The following is a 23,091-nucleotide window of genomic DNA, read 5'->3' on the forward strand; positions in this document are numbered from 1 at the left end:
TTGAAGTACTCGACGAGTTTTATAAATGAACAGTTTGGATTATAAAATAAATCTCAAATTGAGGTGCAACAGTTACTGTTGTGCCCTTAGCACAACAACAACCCCTCTTCCATGATTATCCCGTCTTAAAAAAATAAATAAATATGTTTTAAGTATAAAATATATGACAATACTATTTTTCCATATAATTATTGACAAAAATATGATTAAGGGGTTGTTTGGGTTGTCCTAAATAAGTGCATTTTTTGACTTTCTTGACTAAAAAGTTGAGGAAAAAAATATGGTTATTTAGGTTAACTTTTTGACTTTTTATGAAAAAATATGTATTAAAAAATTGTATAAATTAGTGTGTAGGAGAAGATTAGGAGTGTGAGTTGTACGGTTGTCCTATCTGCGCAGGTTGAATGCTAAGAAGTAATTGTCTACTTTTTGGGCATTGCACTGGACGGTGTTGTTCGGCTCGTAGGGACCATCATGGGTCCCGTTTTGATAATCTAAACGGTTCAATGTGTAGAACTCGTCGAGTACTATATGCCTGTAAAAAATTACGTTGATCGGATATCGATAGTTATCTGATCAGATTTGTTTTTTTTCAACCATTAATTATAACACCATCCATTTTTTTATACAAAATTGATTTGATCATGTAGTTATCGATATCTGATTAATGTGATTTTTTACAGACATATAGTACTCGACGAGTTCTACACATTAAACGGTTTAGATTATCAAAACGGGACCTGTAATGGGCCCCTACAGGCTGAACAACAGTGTGTTAAAATTACACCCCAACTGTGCAATTTTTTTTTAAAAACGCAGCACAGATCTAAACAGGTCAGATTGATGAGTTGTAATTTTGTGTGTAAGATTAATTTTTTTTTGTAAATAGTGATAACTTTTTAATTTTTTGAGTAACTTTTTGATTTTTTATCTTTTTTTAGACATGCCAAACTTGGCCTAAATGTTGTACGACTTAAATCCCAAGTGAACCTAGTATAATTATACTAAAATTATGTGACTTGTTATATTCTTTAAAAATGTCAGGTAGATTAGTGTAACTTACCTTTAAATTAATGGTTAATTGGTCTAAGGTTTTGTTTGGAGAGAAACTATTTTAGTCAAAAAATTAAAAAGTCACTCTAAGTTATCATATCATTTTACTTTTCTACATATCTTTTCATAAAAAATTAAAAAATTACTAAAATAACATATTCTAAACGAAGTCTAAGAGTAATTTTAATAGCAAAGACTAAAATGACAATGTGAATTTTTTTTGAGCTTGTTACCAAGTAAAAAATTTATTTTTTAGTCACACAATTCACATATTACTTTGATATAAATAACTTATTAATTTTTTGCCATTGAATGTTTTTGCCATAAAGTAACCTGTGATGTGATCATGATTTAATTTGTTTTTTTTTTTTTTTTTGGAACACCATCATGATTTAATTTGTTAGCATGATAAAAATGATGTCAAATGTAGCTCAAGTTTCAACTTTGTTATTTTTTACAAGACATTTAATTCATATGTGAGAAGAAAGAAATATTAGAGTTGCTTTACCAAACGCCCCCCCGGGACATTTAATTCATATGTGAGAAGAAAGAAATATTAGAGTTGCTTTAATGCAATCATAATTTTATTTTTTCTATCTCTGTCTTACCAACCTCAAAAAAAAAAAAAAATTATATTGAAAATATATATTTGTAGTGAGACTTATCATATTAATATCGCATTGATAAATAATATAAAATAGGGTAAATTACATTTACCTCCCCTGAGGTTTCTGACAAATACAGGGACCTCCCCTGTGGTTTGAATAATTACAGTAACACCCCCTACTTTACCTGACAATCTCAAAATTCCCCCATTTCGTCTATTTTGCCCAAGCGACGTTAGTATCCAATAGAAAATGACCATGTGACCCTTGCTTTTTCTTGCAAAAAGACCAAAAAGCCCTTTGTTCACAAAATCCCTAATCAATACATTCACAATACAAATCGAATTGTTCAGAGAAAGAAAAGAGAGAGGGAGGCGATCGTCGTGAACCGATCGTCGATTGTGAAGAAGACGAAAAAGCTTGAGGTTTTGAACCAATCGTCGTTGCCAGTACACAATGTAAAAGAGTTTCATCGGTGAGAAGTTGCTGTTACGGCTTCCAGGTAAGATTTCGAACTCTGTAAGCTTCGAATAGTGTTTTAAAATGTGTGTTGATGATTTTCGAATATTTTTTTCCATCTTTTTTCTTACAAATTTGTTTGTATTCTGTGTTTGATTTGATGAAATGTATGTGAAAATGGTTTTCTTTGAAAATAGATATTTAGAGTTTATATTTTATTTGCAAAATTTCTGACTGGAAAAAAGGAATTTGTTGAATATTACTATAATAATAGTGTAATGTAGGGATTTAATATAAATTTCTGATTTTTTTTATTTTATTTATGAGATGTATGTTTAGGGCTTTTATTTGATTTGCAATGTTCAGGGCTTTTATTTGATTTGCAAAATTTCTTATTCGAAAAGAAGGAATTTGTTGAAAATTTATGAATTTATGATTTTCTGGGTGTTATTCAGGAGATGTATGTTTAGAATGAATTTCTGATTTGTTGGGTTTTACTTATGATTGTTTAATATTAGTTAATTGTTGAGTACTGAGTTAATTGATTTGCATATTTTCTTCAGTTAATTGTTGAGTACTGAGTTAATTGATTTGCATATTTTCTTCAGTTAATTGTTGAGTACTGAGTTAATTTTTACATCATTTTTCTTCTTTTTCTTGTCAATTTGTCATTGTATGGGCTTGCTTATTTTATTTTATAATTGGTACATCATTATGATTACAGTATGGCTGCATTTCCTTATTTTGATTTAATCATCAACTACAAAGGAAAAGTGGGAAGAGTGTTTGATGTGGACCCAAATATGTATTGCTACATTGATGCCTTGAAGGATGTAATTGCAACAGTCCTGTCTCACATTTCTTGTAGTGAAGCAATAACAATCACATTGCATTGTGATATGCCTGGTACTGACAGAAGGAGATTAGTAGAAAATGATCTTGATGTGCTAGACATGTTTTATGTGCAAGGAAGGAGTAAAACAATTAACTTGTATGTAAACATAGAATATTCTATTGGAATGAGTGATGGTGGACATAAAAGTAATGTTGGAAATGAAAATCATGGAGTAGATGCTGTAGATGTAGAGCAAGACTACCATACTATAGATGTAGATGAAGAGTACCATCAGGACAATGTTTATGGGTTTAGTGATGAGGATAGGGATTGGAATGCAACTGCTGAGGATGAAAACCAATCAGATGCCAATGAGATTTTGAGTGATGATGATGATAATGAGTGCTCAAGTAATGATGCTGAACTTAGTGATTACCAATCTGGTGATGATGAAGTGCCATATTCTACTACTGATGATGATTATGATGATAAAGCAGACTGTCTAGATGATGAAGAGATGAGGTTTCCAGGCATGAAGTATGATGGTACCTACAATGGGAAAGAGCCATATATGAATCAAGATGGAGAAGTTGTGTTGGAAGAAGGGATGATTTTTCCAGAAGTGAATACTTTTAGGGCTACATTAAGGGACTATACAGTGCAAACTAGTTTCAAGATAGTAAGAGACAAAAATGAGAAGTCTAGAGTAACAGCCCATTGTGCTGCTGAGGGCTGCCCTTGGAGAATTCATGCATCTCCACTTCCAGATGGGATCACCTACAAGATTAAAACCTTAGTACCTACTCACACATGTAGCAGGATGAACACAAACACTGAAGCTACATCAGCTTGGATTGCTAAAAAAATTGTTGAAAGTTTTAAGGACAATCCACACATGGGCTTAGATACCATGCAAATGAAACTGAATAAAATGTTTGGGATTGAGGCTTCAAGAATGCAACTGTATAGAGCCAAAAGAAGGTGCAAGGAGGAGCTGGAGGGTGATCATGGGAGCCAATATGTGTTGTTGCCAACATATGCTAGTCAAATCAACAAAACAAACCCTGGCAGCTTGGTTATCATAAATTATGACATACCCTCTACCCCAGTCTCAGAAGATGGAGAACAACCAGACCTTACCATTCCTCAATATCCATTGTTCCAAAGAATTTTCATATCATTTGATGCAATGAAAGCAGGGTTCATTAATGGATGTAGGCCATTCATAGGGGTAGATGGTTGTCACTTGAAGGGTCCCTATGGTGGTGTTTTAATTTCAGCAGTTGCCTTGGATGGAAATAATGGCTTGTTTCCATTGGCATTGGCAATAGTAGAGGGTGAATGCAAGGACAGTTGGTCTTTTTTCTTGCACAACTTGAGAACAATCATAGAAGATGCACTACCTTCTAGACCATGGACCATCATGTCTGATCAACAAAAGGTACTTTACTGATATATTCAACAACTACTTTACTTACATAATTACGAATGATTCTCTAATTTTAAACTTGTAATGCTTAGTAATGTTTCATTGTTTTTATATGCAGGGCCTTGATAAGATTGTGAGTGACATTATACCGGAGGCAACTCATAGAAGATGTTGCATGCACCTATATAACAATTTCAGAGCCAAATTTCCGGGTTTAATTTTGAGGAAGCAATTTTGGAGAGCAGCAAGGGCTTACAATCAGATGGAGTATGATAAGGCTATGCAAGCCATTAAGGACCTGAACAATGATGCTTGCATTTGGTTGCAGAAGGTTCCAGTTGAAGGAAGGTCTAGGCATGCATTTGATGGTAGGATTAGAAGTGATCACATCACAAATAACATGACAGAGTCCTTCAACAATTGGTTAGGAAATTTGAGAAGTCAGCCAATTTTAACTATGTTAGAGGGCATAAGGTGCAAGTTGATGGGTAAGTTTCAGATGAGGTACCAAAAGGCAATGCAATGGAAATCTAATGTCACATTGAATGTAAAGAAACAGCTTGAGGTCACACTGAAATGGTCAAGGACTTGCACAGTGGAGTATGCAGGAGGCAATGAGTATGAGGTGAAGGATAATGAGGGGGTTAATCACATTGTCCATATTGGGGCAATGACTTGTGTATGTAAACAGTGGGAAATATCTGGTCTTCCATGCAAGCATGCTGTGGCTGCAATTTCTCACAGTAGGTTAAACATAGAAGATTTTGTCCACCCCTACTATTCTAAGGCAACTTACTTGAGAGCCAATGGTGGAATGATACATCCCATCTTACACCATAGCATGTGGACACTTATACCTGGGGACCCTTTACAACCCCCACCACTAAAAAGATTGCCAGGAAGGCCAAGGACTTCAAGAAAGAGGGCTACTCATGAGCCACCAGCTGGAACAAGTCAGACCAAAAGGTCTAGTACCTTGAGATGCAAATGGTGCATGCAATTTGGACACAACAAGAGAACTTGCCAAAGAGGTCCAGTCAGGGGTGAAGCATCTGCTGCTGGTAGGGGTAGTGGCACATCCAGTGGTAGAAGCAGTGGCAAAACTGATGGCACATCCAGTGGTAGAGGCAGTGCCAAAACTGCTGGTAGGGGCAGTGGCAGATCTGTGAGTAGGGGCAGAGGTAGAGACAATTCAAGTGGGAGAGGTAGTTCAGCTAAGAGGGGTAATGCAAGTGGTAGAGGCAACTCAAGTGGGAGGGACAGTTCAACTGGGAGGGGAAATACAACTACAAGAGGAAGTTCAGCTGGGAAGGGAAGTTCAAGTGGGAGAGGCAAGGGCAAGGCCAACCATGCATAAGTGAGAGGCAATAGCAAGGCCAACCATGCACAAGTAAGTTTTTTGTATTTGTTTTGCCTTTTCATTTGTGATTTTTATTTGTTTTCTATCAATTTATGATATTGATATGCATATTTATTACCTTACTTTGGTTTTCAATTTAGGATATTCCAAGAGGGACCCCCCCAATGCCTGCTGAATGTGTGACACAGGTCACACAACATCATGTTAGTTATGAACTTACTTATGAAGTTACAATGAAATTAGCTAAGTTGTTGATATTTGTTTGTTTGTGACATAGGTCAGACAACATCAATTTATTTGTTTGTTTGTTTGTTTGTTTGACTTTTTTTGCAGATGACTTAGCTAAGTTGTTGATATTTTGGGTACAAGGATTAACATAGGTTGAAGGTATAAAATATATGTTGCTTGACTGTATAGTTAGTGAGGATCATGTTCCACTTTTTTGTATTTTTGTAATGGACATGCAATGCTAAGAATAGCAATATGATGATGTGGCCATTTTTGTTTTTTTGTAGTGGCCATGAAGTATTTTATAACTGATGATGTAACTGAACATATCTGATAGGAATGATGTAAGTAAACTACTTGAACATATTTTACAACAATCATGATGTAATTAAACAGGTGTATATTTATGGAATGGTTTTACTTGCTGTTTAGATTATGTTTACAGGTCATTATGTTATTCAAATGAAATGTGCATATTTACATAATGCTGAAATAACTTCATCATATTTATATATGGTCCATTACAAAACATATTGCATTACAAACATAAGGTCTATTACCAAATATTACAAAACCTTACATAAGGGCCATTACAAAAGGGCCATTACAGGGCCATTACAAAACATTAGGTGAATCATTACCATTACATTTTTAGAGCAACCATTAGGGAAATCAAACACATCACAAAATTCATGATCATTATCATCTTTATAAACCCCATGTTTGCTTCAAGTACTTGCATCCTTGTTTGCATAGCCCCCATTTGGTTTATTAAATTCATTGCAGGACTTTCTTTTTCATAGGATAAAGTGTGTCTGTTAACAGTTGTTTGAGTGTCTTCCATCATCATTTCTCCTCCAACAGATGAGTTTACTGGTTTGCACCACTCCCAGAATCCGCATTTCCCATTTGGGCATAAATAATACAATTTGCCTATGTTTTTTTTCAGATTCAGTGACTTTAATTGTTGCTTTGCTCCCACAGTAACAGATCTTGCTTCTATATTTCATCACCCCTCCTCCATTACTTGATGATGATATATCCATCCAGTGAACCTACATTCATGAAATGTGAGAGTTATAATGCATTTTCAGGACATATATTGATGGAACATACCTGTTTTTGTGTTTCATTTCTCAATAATGGATCATAGTTATAATGCATTTTCAGGACATATATTCATGGGACATACTTGTGTTTGTGCTTCATTTCTCAATAATAGATCATAGTTATAATGCATTTTCAGATGCAATTTTTTTTTTTTTTAAATAGTTAATGTGATTGGGAACATATGTGTTGTGCTTGTGCTTCATTTCTCAATAATGGATCATAGTTATAATGTATTTTCAGATGCAATTTTTTTTTTTTTAAATAGTTAATGTGACTGGGAACATGTGTTGTGCTTGTGCTTCATTTCTCAATAATGGGCATAGTTATAATGCATTTTCATATGCAAATTTTTTTTTTAAATAGTTAATGTGACTGGGAACATACCTGTGTTGTGCTTGGCCCTTTCTTCTTTTTGTTGTTCTTTAGTTTTGGTTGCCTCTCTAAATTTTTCTCTTCCACTTGGATTTACCGAAGTGAAGCTGGAGACTCTAGCATTTGCTATACATAGATGGGTTGAGGGTATTATGGGCATTTTATTGTTTACATTTGATGACATAGGCAGGGTCTGTTAGGGGTTTAAACGGCTGTCAACTTTTGGGGGAATTTTGAGATTGTCAGGTAAAGTAGAGGGTGTTACTGTAATTATTCAAACCACAGGGGAGGTCCCTGTATTTGTCAGAAACCTCAGGGGAGGTAAATGTAATTTACCCTATAAAATATAATATCATAAAACTGTAGTAAGTATAATATTATTATTGATCTAAATTATAAAAATATTTTTTATTGAATTTTTAAAAATAATATAAAATGTCAATTAGTAAATAAATGAAAAAAAATATTGACCCAAGTCTCGCATTTTGGAAAGGCAAAAAAAAAAAAAAAAAATCAATTTATTCACTTATTTAGATCATATCACCTCTCTATTTTTTTATATATTTAAAAAAAAATCAATAAATTAAGAAAAAAAATCCACTTTCCAAAATAAGCTATATCTATATATTATATAAAGAAAGGGAGATTTTTAAAAAGAAATCTTCTTGGAGCTCCAAATCCCCATTCTAAAATTATTTAATTTTTTTAATTTTAAATAATTAAGAAAATTCTTATTGGCTAACTTTCATTTACCTTTTATTTAATAATCCCACATCGACAAAATAAAGAAAAAGTGAATTATTTCATTTACATAAAGTAAATTTTATACTCCCATTCAATATCTCATACTAATTTTTTTGATTTTCTTAATTTTAAACAATTAAGAAAATCCTTATTGGTTAGCTTCCATTTAACTTTTATTTTACAATCGCATATAGATGTTTTGATTTTAAAAATAATTGTGTATGATGTTTTGAAACTCTTATAATATCTCTCCTTAAAAGTATTCTTTTGTAACCTATATAGATATTTTTATAATTTCAACGTCACTCTTACTGCTTCTTAATACAAAAATATCGTATTAATTATTGTTAAATATCACTTCATTTCACATTTAATTATAAAATTTTATATTTGTCTTAATTATAACTTTTAAATTTGTATATTTTCATAACAAGAAGAGATATGCCATAATTCATTTAATCAAGTTAAACTTTTTTTTTAATATAAATTTTCAAAATTGTACTGAATAGATTTATATATATAGATATTTTGTAATTTTTTTAAACTAATAATTTAAAAAGTTATAAATACAAAAGTTAACTTATAAATTTCATGTATACCACAAGACAAAATATTAAATTACCTCAAGATAATTATAATGATTATTTTTTTTTTTAAATTTATAAAGCCTCGTGCATAGTACGGATTACCACTAGTATCTATACTATATATTAAGTAAAATGAGGTTTTTAACCCTAAGCCTTGTGGGAGTTCCAATCTCCCAATCTAAATTTCTTGATTTTTTGATTTTTTTTTTCAAAAATCTTAGCATTTATTAAATTCTCCCAACTCCCAAGTCTTACCATCATAATAACACTTTAATGCATTAAGAACAAACATAAAAAAAAATTCTTTGAAATCCAACACATATGAATTCCTTGAAAAGTCCCAACACATATGATTATTATCCCTCATAATAACACTTTAATGCATTAAGAACAAGCATAAATTTTTTTTTTGAAAAGTCCAACACATATGATTATTATCAAAATATTAAACTTTAATATAATATAATAAAAAAATTACTTTTAATTCCTTGAAAAGTCCAACACATATGATTATTATCAAAATATTAAACTTTAACATAATATAAAAAAGGAAAAAAATAAGACATTTAACAAAAAAAAAAAAAAACATTTAAAAATCTCAATTCACATATATAGATAATTGTAAATACAATCCGTGCATAGCACGGGTGATATGCTAGTATTATATAAGGAAAAAGAGATTTTTAAGAAAAAATCTTTTAGGAGCTCTAAATCATCATTCAAAATTTATTGATTTTTTTTTAAATTTTAAATAATTAAGAAAATTCTCATTGGTTAACTTCCATTTACCTGTTATTTTACAATCTCACATCAAGAAAAAAAAAGAAAAAGTGAATTGTTTCACTTACATAAAGTGAATCTTATACTCGCATTTATATAAGTAAAAGGAGATTTTTAGTGAGAAATCTTATGGTTAATGTCTCACACTAATTTTTTTTAATTTTCTTAATTTTAAACAATACATTTTTTACGGCATACTTTTGCATTTAATTAAGAAAATCCTAATTTCTATTTAACTTTTATTTTACAATTCCACATAGAGGTTTTGATTTTAAAAATAATTTTGTATGTGATTTTGAAACTCTCATAATATCTCTCCTTAAAAGTATTCTTTTGTAACCTATATAGATATGTTGATAATCTCAACATCACTCTTCCTGCTCCTTAATACAAAAATAATGAGATAATTATGATAATTTTAAATTTGTATTTAAAACTTATAAATCATGGGATAGATTATTATAATTTTAAATTTATATAGTGTCAATTTTAAATTTAAATTAATAAATTGTTTTCCATATTTAGTGGCAGTTTAAATTTTAGTAAAATAAAATTTAAAAATTTTAATTAATTAATTAATTTTTGTATAAGTTGGTTGGTCTTTTGACCTAACTGATTAAGCAAAATTGTTTTTTGTTTGAATGATTTGTTGGTTTAATCGTGATTTTAGCGGTTTTATCAAAATATATTAGTTACATTTGTTTGATTCGAAATAAACTAAATAATTGAGATTGTTTGATTAAAAATAAACTTCTTGCCCAAACAATTGTTAATTTTTATTTTACAATCCCACATTAGGAAAAGAAGGAAAAAGTAAGTTATTTCATTTATATAAAGTGAATCTTATAAAGGGAGGGAGAAGCCTTATAGAAGTTTCAAATCCTAATTCTAAAATTTTTGAATTTTCTTAATTTTAAACAATTAAAAAAAATTTTATTGGCTAACTTCCATTTACCTTTTATTTTACAATCTTACATTGGGAAAAAAAAAATTGAATTGTTTCACTTATATAAAGTGAATTTTATGCTTCAATTTATATAAATTATTGAATTTTATTAATTTTAAACAATTAAGAAAATCTCCATTGACTAGTTTCCATTTAACTTTTATTTTACAATCTCATACCAGGAAAAAAGAAGGAAAAAGTGAATCTTATGCTCCAATTTATATAAGCAAAGTGAGATTTTTAGTGAAAAACACTATGATAAATATCTCATCCTAATTTTTTTTTGATTTTCTTAATTTTAAACAATTAAGAAAATCTCCATTGTTTAGTTTTCATAAAAATTTTATTTTATAATTTTACATAGAGGTTTTGATTTTAAAAATAATTTTGTATAATATTTTGAAACTGTCATAATATTTAACTTTAAAATAATCACAATCTCACATCGAAAAAAGAAAGAAAAACATGAGTTGTTTCACTTATATAAAGTAAATCTTATACTCCCATTTATATAAATTAATGAATTTTCTTAATTTTAAACAATTAAAAAAAATTCTCATTGACTAGTTTCTATTTAATTTTTATTTTACAATCCTACATCAAGAAAAAAAGGAAAAATTGAATTGTTTCATTTATATAAAGTGAATCTTATGCTCCCAAGAAAAAGAAGATTTTTAGTGAGAAGCCTTATGATCAATATCTTATACTATTTTTTTTTATTTTCTTAATTTAAACAATTAAGAAAATCTCGATTGGTTAGCTTTTATATAACTTTTATTTTATAATCTCAAATAGAGGTTTTGATTTTAACAATAATTTTGTATGAGATTTTGAAACTCTTATAACTAATTAATTTTTGTGTAATCTGATTGGTTTTTTGACCTAATTGATTAAACTAAAACATTTTTAGTTTGAATGATTTGCTGGTTTAATTATGATTTTAGCGGTTTTATATGTTACGATGATGATTTCTTACTTATTAAGTTTTTAAAATTTCTTTAATTATTTTCCTTTCAAAAACTAATATGACAATTTTTTAAAATTCATATATTTTTATTCTAAAACAGTGAAATATTAGAATTATGTCATCTTTTTATAACAAAGCATAATTTTAATTATTAATTGTCAATATAATAATTTTAATCTATCTGTAGTATATGTTATAATAAATGAATATTTGATACAAAATCTTTAAACTTATATATAAAATTTTATTTAAGAGAGATAAAATATAAAAAAATTAAATATAATTATTGTATTTTTAATAAATAATATATTATTTTATCCCATGTATAACACGGGTGATAGAATAATGCTATATATACCAATTAATATGCACACTAGTGTACTAATAGATGATATGACATCATTTGTATGATTTTGGACATTTGTAACTGGTATAATAAATATGGTCAATAATGATATCATAACACTAGTTAGTATACTAATATGTACACTAATTAATACATGTAACACTACCGCTGAGTGATGCATTCATAGTCACATGCTCAAAGACAATTCGATCTCGCTTAGAAACTTAACAACTTGAGTTATTTTATTTCGCTATTTTATAAATTAAAAATTTTTTTATTTGAAATAATTTTTATTTTTTTAATTAAATAGATAGCTGTGAGAAAAAAATAATAATTAATATATAGAATGTAATATTTTACCTTATTAATTATTTTAATTTTTTTTTGTCTTTATTATTTATTTTAATCAAAAAAAGTTTTTCACCAATCATAAATGCATAGGCTTCTTACTATCTTCCAAACTAAAAATTATTAGTTAGTCTTGGGACATCACGTAATTATACCTTAAACCAATCACAAATTTATCTTTTCATATTTTTCAATCACTCAATATAAAATCGTAGACCCTATCCCTTTTACTAATTACAATAAATATAGACGTTATCTCTTTTACTAATTACAATAAATATAGACGTTATCTCTTAACCAACCAATGACCTCTCCTCCCAAACAACCAATGTAAATGTAATAGATTATAGAATGGGTCATGATTGAGACTCCCTCCGATCACCACCCCCACCATCTCCACACACACACGTGGCGGGTGGTGATTGGAGGAGAAGGAAAAATAAAAAAAAAGAAAAGAAAAATTGGCCGATCATATTGAGAGGGGGTCAAAAGGGGTGAGGAAAAGGGAGTCTTAAACATTATTGTTATAGAATAATATTATATGTACCAATTGATATATTAATTAATATACCAACACTAATTTATATATTAATTGATACATGTAACACAATAGATTATATTATCAAATCCAATTATAATAAAAAATTAGTAAATTCCTCCCAAATCCAGGTCTCCATTTTCGAAGTGTTTTTGTTTGTTGAAGACTTTGTTGACTTAACTATCCTACCGATCATTGACACGTGTACGCAATTCCCGTCATCTTCGTTGATGGTGGCAATGCATTTTTCTCTCAATTCCGTGTTCCTACTTACCTAATTCTATTTTAAACAAATATAAAAAAAGATCGTTGTCTCCCCTCCCCACTGTGTGGACTTGACCGGCCCGGTTCAGGCTCAAGATATATCCCACTGTGCCGTTGACCCTGTTTTGGTAGGACTTATTTTTAACTTATGTTAGTTTTTAATTTAATTTAAATTATTTTGATGTGTTTGGTTCAGCTTAACAATACAGCTTATAACTTTTTATAAGCAAAAAATAAACTTATTCTTTGAGTGAAGGAGGAGAAGCTTAATTTATAAGTAAAAAATCAGTTTATGTTCACAGTTATAAATTGTTAAACTATAAGTTATAATCACTTTCCCACAGTTTTACCAAATGGGGCATTGTGCTGTGTGTAAGTCTCCTTAAATTATAAGTATATTCTTGAGTTTTATTAATAAAATATAAATGTGTCTTATTAGTTTTAAAATTTATAAATATTTTATTATCAAAATTTTTTATTTAATAAAATTAATTAAAAAATAAAATTTAAAACTACTTTTATGTACAATAATAAAATTATTTGAATTATTAATTGAAATAAACTTATGATATCATTAAAATTATTAATTAATTTAATAATTTATTAATAAAAGAGATAATTTATTATGAAATTCGAAACTTCAAGAAGCAAAATATAATTATCAGAATTACATGAATAATTTGTATTTAAAAAATATCTAGGGAGATATTTATAATTTATTCAAAATTATTTATAAAAAAATTAAATTAATTCAATAATTATAATTATATAATTTCATTTCATTATCCTTGTCTTAAAAAACAACAATTTGTGTTAAAAAAATAGATAATGTATTTTTTAAATTGAAAAATGTTATAAATTCATAATTTTAAATTTATTAATTCACTTATATTGATGTGACAACAGAGTGATGTCTTATATTATGTAACAAATTAAAAACTTATAATTGTTATATCATATCATTGTGCATCAAATTGTGAATTTTAAAAAAATAAATAAATCATATCTAATTCAAACTAAATACAAAATTATTTACATTTCATAAACAAATATGATGAAATTATATAACCACAATTATTGATTTAATTTAATTTTTTCTATAAGTGATCTATGAACATGAACATATAAATCAATAAATTCATTCATTAGAGTTAGATTCATAACGACTGTGATCTAGTTTAAAACATCAATGTTTGGTAGTTCAAATTTTTATAGTTTGAATAGCTCGAATGTTTTAAAACGACGTCATTTTAAATGCAAACGACGTCATTTTGAGATGTTTAAGCCATTCAAATCACATAAATTTGAGTTACCAAATATTTTTCAATCTAAAATTGGGTTATGAGGCAAGATGGCCCTAATAAAAAAATCAGAGTCAATGATTACCGATTTTTAAAAACTAGTAATAAAATCACCACGTTGTAAATGAGATAAAAAAAAAAAAAAAAAATTCTGACAAAATATTATAATGATGTATACTTACATTTTTAAATTAAACTTCATTAGTTTATTATTAGGCTCCAGTGAGCCATTAACCTACTACAGCTAGCGTGCCATTGGACTGGGCTGAAATTTTTTGAACAATTCAGGACAGGCCCATCGTCAATTCAGACCGATAATAAGGCCCCCCCAAAAAGAAGGCAATCTGTCAAACTCCTCCTCCGCCACCGTGATAGGCGGCGCAGTTGATCCCCGCCTGAGTTCGCCACCGTGTCTCCGCCCCATCCCCTGTGACTCCTTGCTTTTTCCTTTGCGATTTTTTTATTTTTATTTTCTTTGTTTCAGCATCAAGCCAAAGCGATCAAGCTCAGGGTTTGATTGATAGGCAAATTAAGCAAAGATTTTTCTTGCTTTTTGCTGAGGGATCATTATTGTTCAGCTACAATCGGGTAACTATTGATATGTGTATCTCTTATATGATCAGATTTGGACCGAAGATTTTGTGCACCTTCATGTTCGATCAATTTCCTGGCTGAGAACACTGCTAAACTTTGATTATATTGTGTTGTTTTAAAAATACAGTTCATTACAGGTTCAATGATTTTATCGAATCATCCGCTCATGCGTTTTTTTCTTTGATAATATTGCGGTTGTTTATTAGCTCATTTTTGTCTTTGTAGAATTTTTCTTTTTTAAATTTAATTTTATTTATCATTTTTCACATGCTAATCTTGCTTAACTTTTCTTTCTCAATTATCAAGAGGTCTTTGTGTATATGACCTGTGCTTAATTAATGTGCTGATTGTAGCCCAAAAGGTGAAGGGATCATGGTGGGATTCAAAAATAGGTATATGGTCATGGAGGTTTTTCTGGATCCTAATAGAGATCTTGTGGTAGATGATCCCATTATAATCACCCAATTTAATGTGTCAAAAGCAATCAAAGATAGCCTTCTTGAAAATTTTGGGGAGTGTGGTCTAGCTTCATCACTTGGATCATTACAAGGTGAGTGCATATTGCCAGAAGTTTTATCGGTTGCATTATAAACTTGCTTTTCAACATTTAATAATATGCCCTGATATATTTGGTGTCCTTTTGTTATTTTTGAACAGTCAAGTATGTGAATCCCATTACAAAACTTAGTATCATCAGAGCCTCAAGGGAGGAGTACCAAAAAGTTTGGTCTGCGATAACCATGGTCAGGAGTATAGGAAATTGCCCAGTCCTATTCAACTTATTGGATCTTAGTGGTAAGTGAAACTGCTGTGGGATGGTAAGCTTTAGTGACTTGACGATATGTTATTAAAACTGTTAAAGATGATATTGATGCTTAATTTAAACCTTTCATATGTATTTTGTTGAAAATTGGTGATTCTAGTGATTAACATGGAACACTTCCTGAGAAATCTGCAATAATGGCTTTTAAATTCTTCATGTGTAAATAATATGTGAAATAAAAATACACTCATAATATAGATTAAGGAGCTTTTACTTTGGAACCTCATCATTTTGGTCTGAAAAGGATTTTCTTCTTTCTCAATGCCTTATTTTTGTCTGTCATGATCTAAGAAACATGGACACTTCTAAGATCTAAGAAGGTGGCATGTCATACACGACATGACACTCATGGGACACTTCTTGACCATTGTTGGACACACCTCCAAAGATGCCTGACTGTTTTTTTAAAATTTTCTAGACTCAAACATGCTTTAGACACTTGAGGAACACGTGCCTATCGCTTAGACTCGCATGAAATACAATACAAGTTTAAATAAAATAACTTAAAATGCAATGATAAAAGAAAAATAATGTAAAGCTATACCTATTCTCCCTTTTTAGAGTTTAGAATCTAGTGTTATATATCATTTGTTTATTGTCTTTGAATTAAATAGCATTTACGTGATATATAATTAGCACTTGTCCTTGTGTATGACATATAACTAAATATATATAATTATATATTTTACACGTGTCCCAGTGTTGTGTCCTATTTTTTTTTTTTTTTTTTGAAAATTTACGTGTCATTGTGTCACATGTCACCGGTCATTTGTCTGTGTCTGTGCTTCTTAAGTCACAATAAGTGTGACAATAGATCATTAAGTGCTCAATGTGCTGCACAGCTATTAGCTTGATTCTCTTTCCATACTCAAAAACGGGAGGTGGAGGATTCAGGTTCTAGTTTGGACATGATTGTGGTTGTCTTATCAAAGAAAAAAGTGCTTGATTTGTTGTTACTTATTCTTAGATAACTTAAAAGTTGTTAATCATCTTTATTCAGATAATTACAGTAGATTTGTTTGGTATTGTACTGTAATTGGAACTGAATCTGATTCATATGTTTCAATTCTGTGGATTCCAGGTTGGTCATTGGTTTTGACTATCTTTAATTTTACAGAAAATAAGTCTGAGAAATGCCACAATCCATTGAAGAATTATAAGAAAAATAATACATAAAAGAATTTCAATGAAGTAACCTTTGTGGGAATTTGATTACAATGGATTACTTTTAAATAGCATCTCATTAGCATCAAAATGATGGCATCTCATCCAATAATGCTTATCTGATTATGTATTCTACTGCTGAAAAAATGAGTTCTTTTTCTTAAAATTCTTTTTTGTTTGTTTGTTTGTTTGTATTTAGGAAGTATCAAGGCCTGTAAAAATGCAGCTTTGAAATGTGAGGAATTGAAATTTGAACAGTACAAGCTTGTGGCAGGAGCGAGTCTCACAGCTGAAGTAAACCAGCATATGCAGAATTGTCTTGAGAAGATTAGAACTTTGGAACACTGAACACATTCATTGGTGGTGGTGTACGTGTTCAGGTTAAGCGTGCTATCATTATTTCCCTTATATTCTGCTCACACTTCTGTACTTTGTTTCCCATTTTTTATTGCATTCAAGTGTTTTTATCTCCCTTATGTATAATCGTCTTTTTCAATCCCTGTTATGTATTATCGTCTGAGTTGAAATTGATGCTCGTTTTCACCTGACAAATTGTTGGTTATTTCCTTTGCTCGTGTAATCATTGTTGTTATTATTTTGGTGTTTAACGTTGTGACTTTCCCTGATTGTGGACCTGTTCAGATATGTGCAGGAGATTCTCTTGAACTTGTTTTCTTATCTCTTAAGATATTTCTTTGATTCTTGAACATGGCTTTGTTGTCGGCTGCACTTCCCCCTAAAAAGCATGGACATTTGTCATGACACGGACATGCTGACCTGTTAATTTTTTTTAAAATACGCATGACACATGAGGGACACAAAAATGCAACATAATACTAATTCATAAAGTTTAAAACAGGAGAGATTAATGGATATAAATCTATATTAGTTATCTTTCATCATTGTATCCTATAAGATATTTTGTTCAAATTTATAATGTGTTTCATGTATTTCTAAACGATGAACATGTGTGTCCCTCAAGAGTCTAAAGCATGTTTGGGTCTAAAAAAACTAATGTAAGACATTTGGATGTGTGCTTGACACATGCTGGGACGTGTCTGATAAGTGTGGTTGGGACATAGACACGACAAAACACCAACCGGACACGCACTTAGAAGTGTATGTGTTTCTTACTTCCTCTATGTGCATGATGCAGCCAGTTCAAAACATCCTTATGTGCTCTCCTTGCGGTAGTGCTGGACTTTTCTTTTGACAATAACTCGTCTGTCTTATGTTTAGTGCTGATTCAGCCATGAACCTTTTAATGGTTGTTATTGGACAGTTCAAAAGCATTTAGGCTGTAGAATGAGAAAAGCATGGAAATGTCATCCATATTTCTAGTCCTAGTCACCAGGGGGATAAAGTTGTTTGAGTTTGGGAATCTATGAGAGGTTATTGCATGAAGACCTGAGAAAACTAAAAATTGTTTAGGTCTTCATGAGTCCAGGCAAATTCAACAGAAAGCCATGTCTCCACTAGAACTAGTTATTGGCCATGTTTGGTACAGTTTATTGAAGTTGTTTATAACTTTTTATTTTTATTTTGGGAGTCTGTATCAAAGTGTTTGATGTAGATTTTACTTATAGTTTATGAGTCACAAATAGATTAAATGAACTGAAAAAACTGATTTTTTGAAAATTGAAGAACGAATGTTTTTAACTTATAATTTTTTGTTATGAAATTTCAGTTTGCAAGAAGCTGCACCAAACAGACTCATCATATAGGTGGAATGGATGGAGTTAACTTGACCTACCGTTGTCGGTTGTGCGCGAGATAAGGTCGGCCCCCATCCATTCTATTGTGGGGTGCTTTATATTTTTATGGTATGCTCGGTTTTATTGTAAGGGGCCTTTCTCGAAAATAGATATTTATTATATTTTTCAACTAGAGTTTTAATGCATATAAGAATATTGTAGAGATTTGATTCTCCCCCTCATGATATAAGACACATTGTCTAATCAGGTATATCTTATATTTTGTGTTTGTTTACTCATTTATTTTTAACTATATTATGATTAAAATTATTCAATTTTTACATAATACATATTAATCTCATGTGTTTATGTCACGGTGGTGCTTTGCCCTGAAGAGGAAAAAGAATATTCGTGCTTGTACAAGTCATTAGAGGCATGCGTGTAGGAGTTGAATATGTATATATATATATATACTGAATGGTTTACCACCAACAAATCACTCAATCCTTAGAATGAAGTCAATTTAAGCATTATGACATTTATGGCTTAACCATGTGAAATTGTGGATGCAACAAATGTGCGCTAGTGGGGTTAAAAAAAAAATGCGCACTAGTGTGTTTTATGTTAAAAAAATAGGAGCCAAATTGGGTAAGAATAATGGCTTAGGTTGTATTTGGAGTATAAATTTGGATATAAATTTAAAAAGGGAAAGAAAAAATGTGCATGAAATATAATTGTGTTTAATTTTTATTTCACTTATCTTTCTTTTTTTGTTTCCAAATTTTTATCCAAATGTATACTCCAAATATAACCTTAAGCTATGTTTGGTTCAAAGATTTGGTGAGGATTTTAAAAAGAGAAATTAAAAAATGTACGAAAAGTGTGTAAAATATAATTATATTTTATTCATATTTTATCTACATTTTTATTTTTTTTTGTTTTCTTTTTAAATTTCTCACCAAATCTTTAAGCCAAACCCAACATCAATGTGTTGGTCCTATTAAAATTCTCTCATCTCGTCTTAGGGATGATGGACACTTGAAATAGTTATATATGTGTCACAAAGAGATTGATTTGGGTTTGGAGGGAACACTTCTTATTGTTTGATTTTTCAGAATCAGTAATTTTATGTTCAAATTACAAAAATAAATAAATAAATAAATAAATAAATAAATAAAATCTAGAGTTTTGCGTGTTTTTTAATTTAAATCTCAGGGTTTCAATTTTGATAAATTAAGTTCTGGAGTTTCTTCTGTGTTTCAATTTGAATCCTCCGTCCATATCCGTTTGATTGAACTAATTGAATTTGGGTAAAATTTTCAAATTCAAAAACACATGGTTGAACACTTATATCTTTCTCGTCGTAACTCCGTTTTGCCTTATTTTTGCGTTGTTGGATTAATCTCATGGCCTAGTTTTCATTCCACCCCTCATACACCTTATTCCACCTGTTTTTGCATGCCATTGAAACTCCGAAAGTTGGCCAAAAATAAGATTTTTCTCTTTTTTGACAAAATTTTCAAATTCAAACACATGTTCAAGCACTTGTACCTCCTTCGTCGAAATTCCGTTTCGTCTCATTTTTTATGTTGTTGGATTCATGTCATGGCCTAATTTTTGCTCCATCTCTCATAAATCTTGTTTCACCTCTTTTTGTATACTGTTGGAGCTCCGAAAGTTGGATAAAAATAAAATTTTCTCTCTTTAGGCAAAATTTTCATATTTAAATCCACATGTTCAAGGACTTGTATCTCCCTCATCGTAACTCCGTTCGTGTCATTTTTGTGTTATTGGATTCATCTTATGGCCTACTTTTCATTTCACCCATCACGCGTTTTATTTCACCTCTTTTTGAATGCCGTCAAAACTCCAATAGTTGGTCAAAAATATCTTTTTTTTCTGCCTCCATCTTGTGTCTCCATGCTTCTTCCTTCCTACTTCCTTTCCGCAATTGCTCTTTTTTTTTCTTTTCCTTCATGGCCCTTCCACCGAGCTTACTAAACCTTCAACGGTGGCGGGATCGTCAAGTATGATTTTTTTTTTGGTTTAACAGCCTTTGATCTTTATGTATTTTACCCTCCCTGTTTTCGTCCTTGGTTGATTGATTAATTGTTAGTTAATGTTGAACCTTCCGTCCGAAATAGCTCTGTGCTTTCCTTTTCCCTGCAGTCGCAGCAAATCTGATCTCTCAAAAGGGTCAATTTGTTGGGATCTGGGATCCCGCCCAAGACCTTATAGAAATTATTCCATGCAGAAAAACACACCCACACTCAAGGAGACACAATATTTAACGTGGTTCGGCCTCAATGCCTACGTCCACGGGAGAGTAGCCGGTTATCACTATAACAATGGAGATATTACAGAAAGATTACAATAGAGGAGGAGCTCACACTCTCCTCACTCACCCACTCACCCGTCTCCCTTGCTCACACCGAGGAAGACGGTCTCTCCGCCTCAGATATCTCACTCTCTGTGGCTTGCTCTGCTCTATCTCTCAAACCCTCCCCTCAGCCTCCATTTATACACTAACAGAATGGTGGATGGAGGGGCTGGCCAGCTTGTGCCAACTCCTTCTTCACATGGCTAAAGGTTGACTTCCTAACATGGCCAACTCATGTGTGTTGCTTCACCCCTCACATGGGGTGATGATATCCTACACAATTTGGGTTTTTGCAAATTTGATTCTTCCTAGTTGATTAACAACTTTGGAGTCTCTTTCACTCCCAAAAAAAAAAAAAAAACAAAACAAAAAAACTTTGGTGTCTCTGGGTTTCATAGTATCCGCATTTGCTTTGAGACTGGATAGCGACTGTGATCGTAAAGGTGATATATATAGAGAGAGTGCCAGGGGTTGCAAAGTGGTGATCGTTGGGGTGGGGGAGGGCTGCGAGTTGATGTGGGGGAGGGCTGCCAGTTGGTGTGGGGGAGAGCTGCAATGGGGCTTTGGAGTGGCGTGTGTTGGTAGCCATGGGAGGATGAAGAAGACAAGTAAAAGAGAAGGTATAAAGGTTAATTTATACGATCCAATAGTGTGCAATTTAGCCGCAAATTATTAGGATTATCTGATTATTTCTAAATGATAGGAATGTGTTCTACACATGGGTTAAATCACAAAGAATTAAAGTGAAATTTATCCTATTATTTAATAATTGCCACATTGCTTAGATGGAAGAGTGCAGTATTGTTTTATATTTTTGAAAAATTCAATTTTTACATAAAACTCATACATAAAATTTAATGAGAATAATGTGACAATATCATTATTGTAAATAAATTCATCTTTAATAGTGTTTTATTTGGAAGTAAAAGGTTGAAATCGCATCATTATATATAATTTTTTTGTTTTTATAGCATTACTTTATATTTTTTCATGACAATATTTTTGAACCACAAAAATATAATATAATTATAAAAATACATGATTTTATCAAAATATTACACAACATTAGGCCAAGTTTGGGAAGACTAAATAAGTGTACTTTTTTTTTTTTTGTATTATGTGTAGAAAAAGTAGAGAGGAGATGTTGATTGATGTGATCCAAAAAAGATAAAAAGATGAAATAAGTACACTTTTTTAGGTTAGCCAAACTTGGTCTTATTATAAAAATAGGTAAATATACAAAGAGTACGTACCAAAGGTATTCCTTTTATAATATCACACCTCATAGAAATATTTGGTTGGTGTGGATGTATGTAAGTATAAACAATGCTACATATTCCAAAATTTTTAGGAGGATTTATCTGTACATCTTAATAGGTGAACTTATTGTTTAATAAATTCTGTGAGAATTAATGACATTTTTCATTAAACACTATTAAAAAAAGTCATTAATTATTAATTTTCAACGACAGTTTAAAAATTATCATAAAAAATGTCACTAATTATAAGTATTAGCAACGGTTTTAAAAAATTGTCACCAATTTTAAACTTTCAACAACAGTTTGAAAAATTCATCATAGAAAAACGTCACTAATTGTAAATTCTAGCGACAATTTATAAAAATCGTAACAAAAAATGTCACTAATTGTCAATCTTTTGCGACATATGTAAAAAAATTTCACAAAAAAATTTTTTTAGTGGCAATTTTATTAAAATTTATTTTCAGTAGGACTTGATAAAAATTAACTCTAACTATTAGGATCTATTAGTAGTTTACCTAAATTTTTATTAAATTTTAGGCAAATTACCCAGAAGTCCTTTTTGAAAAGTGTATATTCTATTTAATTCCAAAACCTTTTACATAAACCCAAAAGTCTTATATCCATTTATCTTCTCCTCTCTTTCGTACACCTTACTTCTTCTCTTTATCTCTCTCTCTCTGATATCAGTGGCGGCGACGACGATGACAATGATGCCTTTTTTCTTTTATTTCTCTTTCTAAACTATAATCACCGGCGACTGGGGATCACCATTGATTGGAGTTCGTGGGCAACCACCAAACACCAACTCCTTGTTTCGTGCTCACCGACGGAAAAAGTGATGAGAGTAGATCTACTCAAATATGATGTAGATCTATTGAGTAGATCTATGTTAGATCTGACTA

At 30.7% G+C, this 23,091-nt stretch overlaps 1 protein-coding gene across 1 annotated transcript; it reads left to right on the plus strand.

Moving 5' to 3' along the window:
- The first annotated feature begins 14,472 nt into the window (after positions 1-14,472).
- On the plus strand, positions 14,473-18,825 carry LOC114307696 (putative ribonuclease P/MRP protein subunit POP5). The gene is made up of 5 exons (XM_028253099.2): positions 14,473-14,860; positions 15,220-15,416; positions 15,524-15,661; positions 17,053-17,233; positions 18,541-18,825. The coding sequence occupies exons 2-4, from the start codon at positions 15,239-15,241 to the stop codon at positions 17,199-17,201; spliced, it is 465 nt and encodes a 154-aa protein (XP_028108900.1). The 5' UTR covers positions 14,473-14,860; positions 15,220-15,238; the 3' UTR covers positions 17,202-17,233; positions 18,541-18,825.
- The last annotated feature ends 4,266 nt before the right edge of the window (positions 18,826-23,091 follow it).

The sequence above is a fragment of the Camellia sinensis genome, chromosome 8, assembly GCF_055761805.1.
Source record: "Camellia sinensis isolate YWXY chromosome 8, ASM5576180v1, whole genome shotgun sequence".
Classification (NCBI taxonomy): Eukaryota; Viridiplantae; Streptophyta; class Magnoliopsida; order Ericales; family Theaceae; genus Camellia; species Camellia sinensis.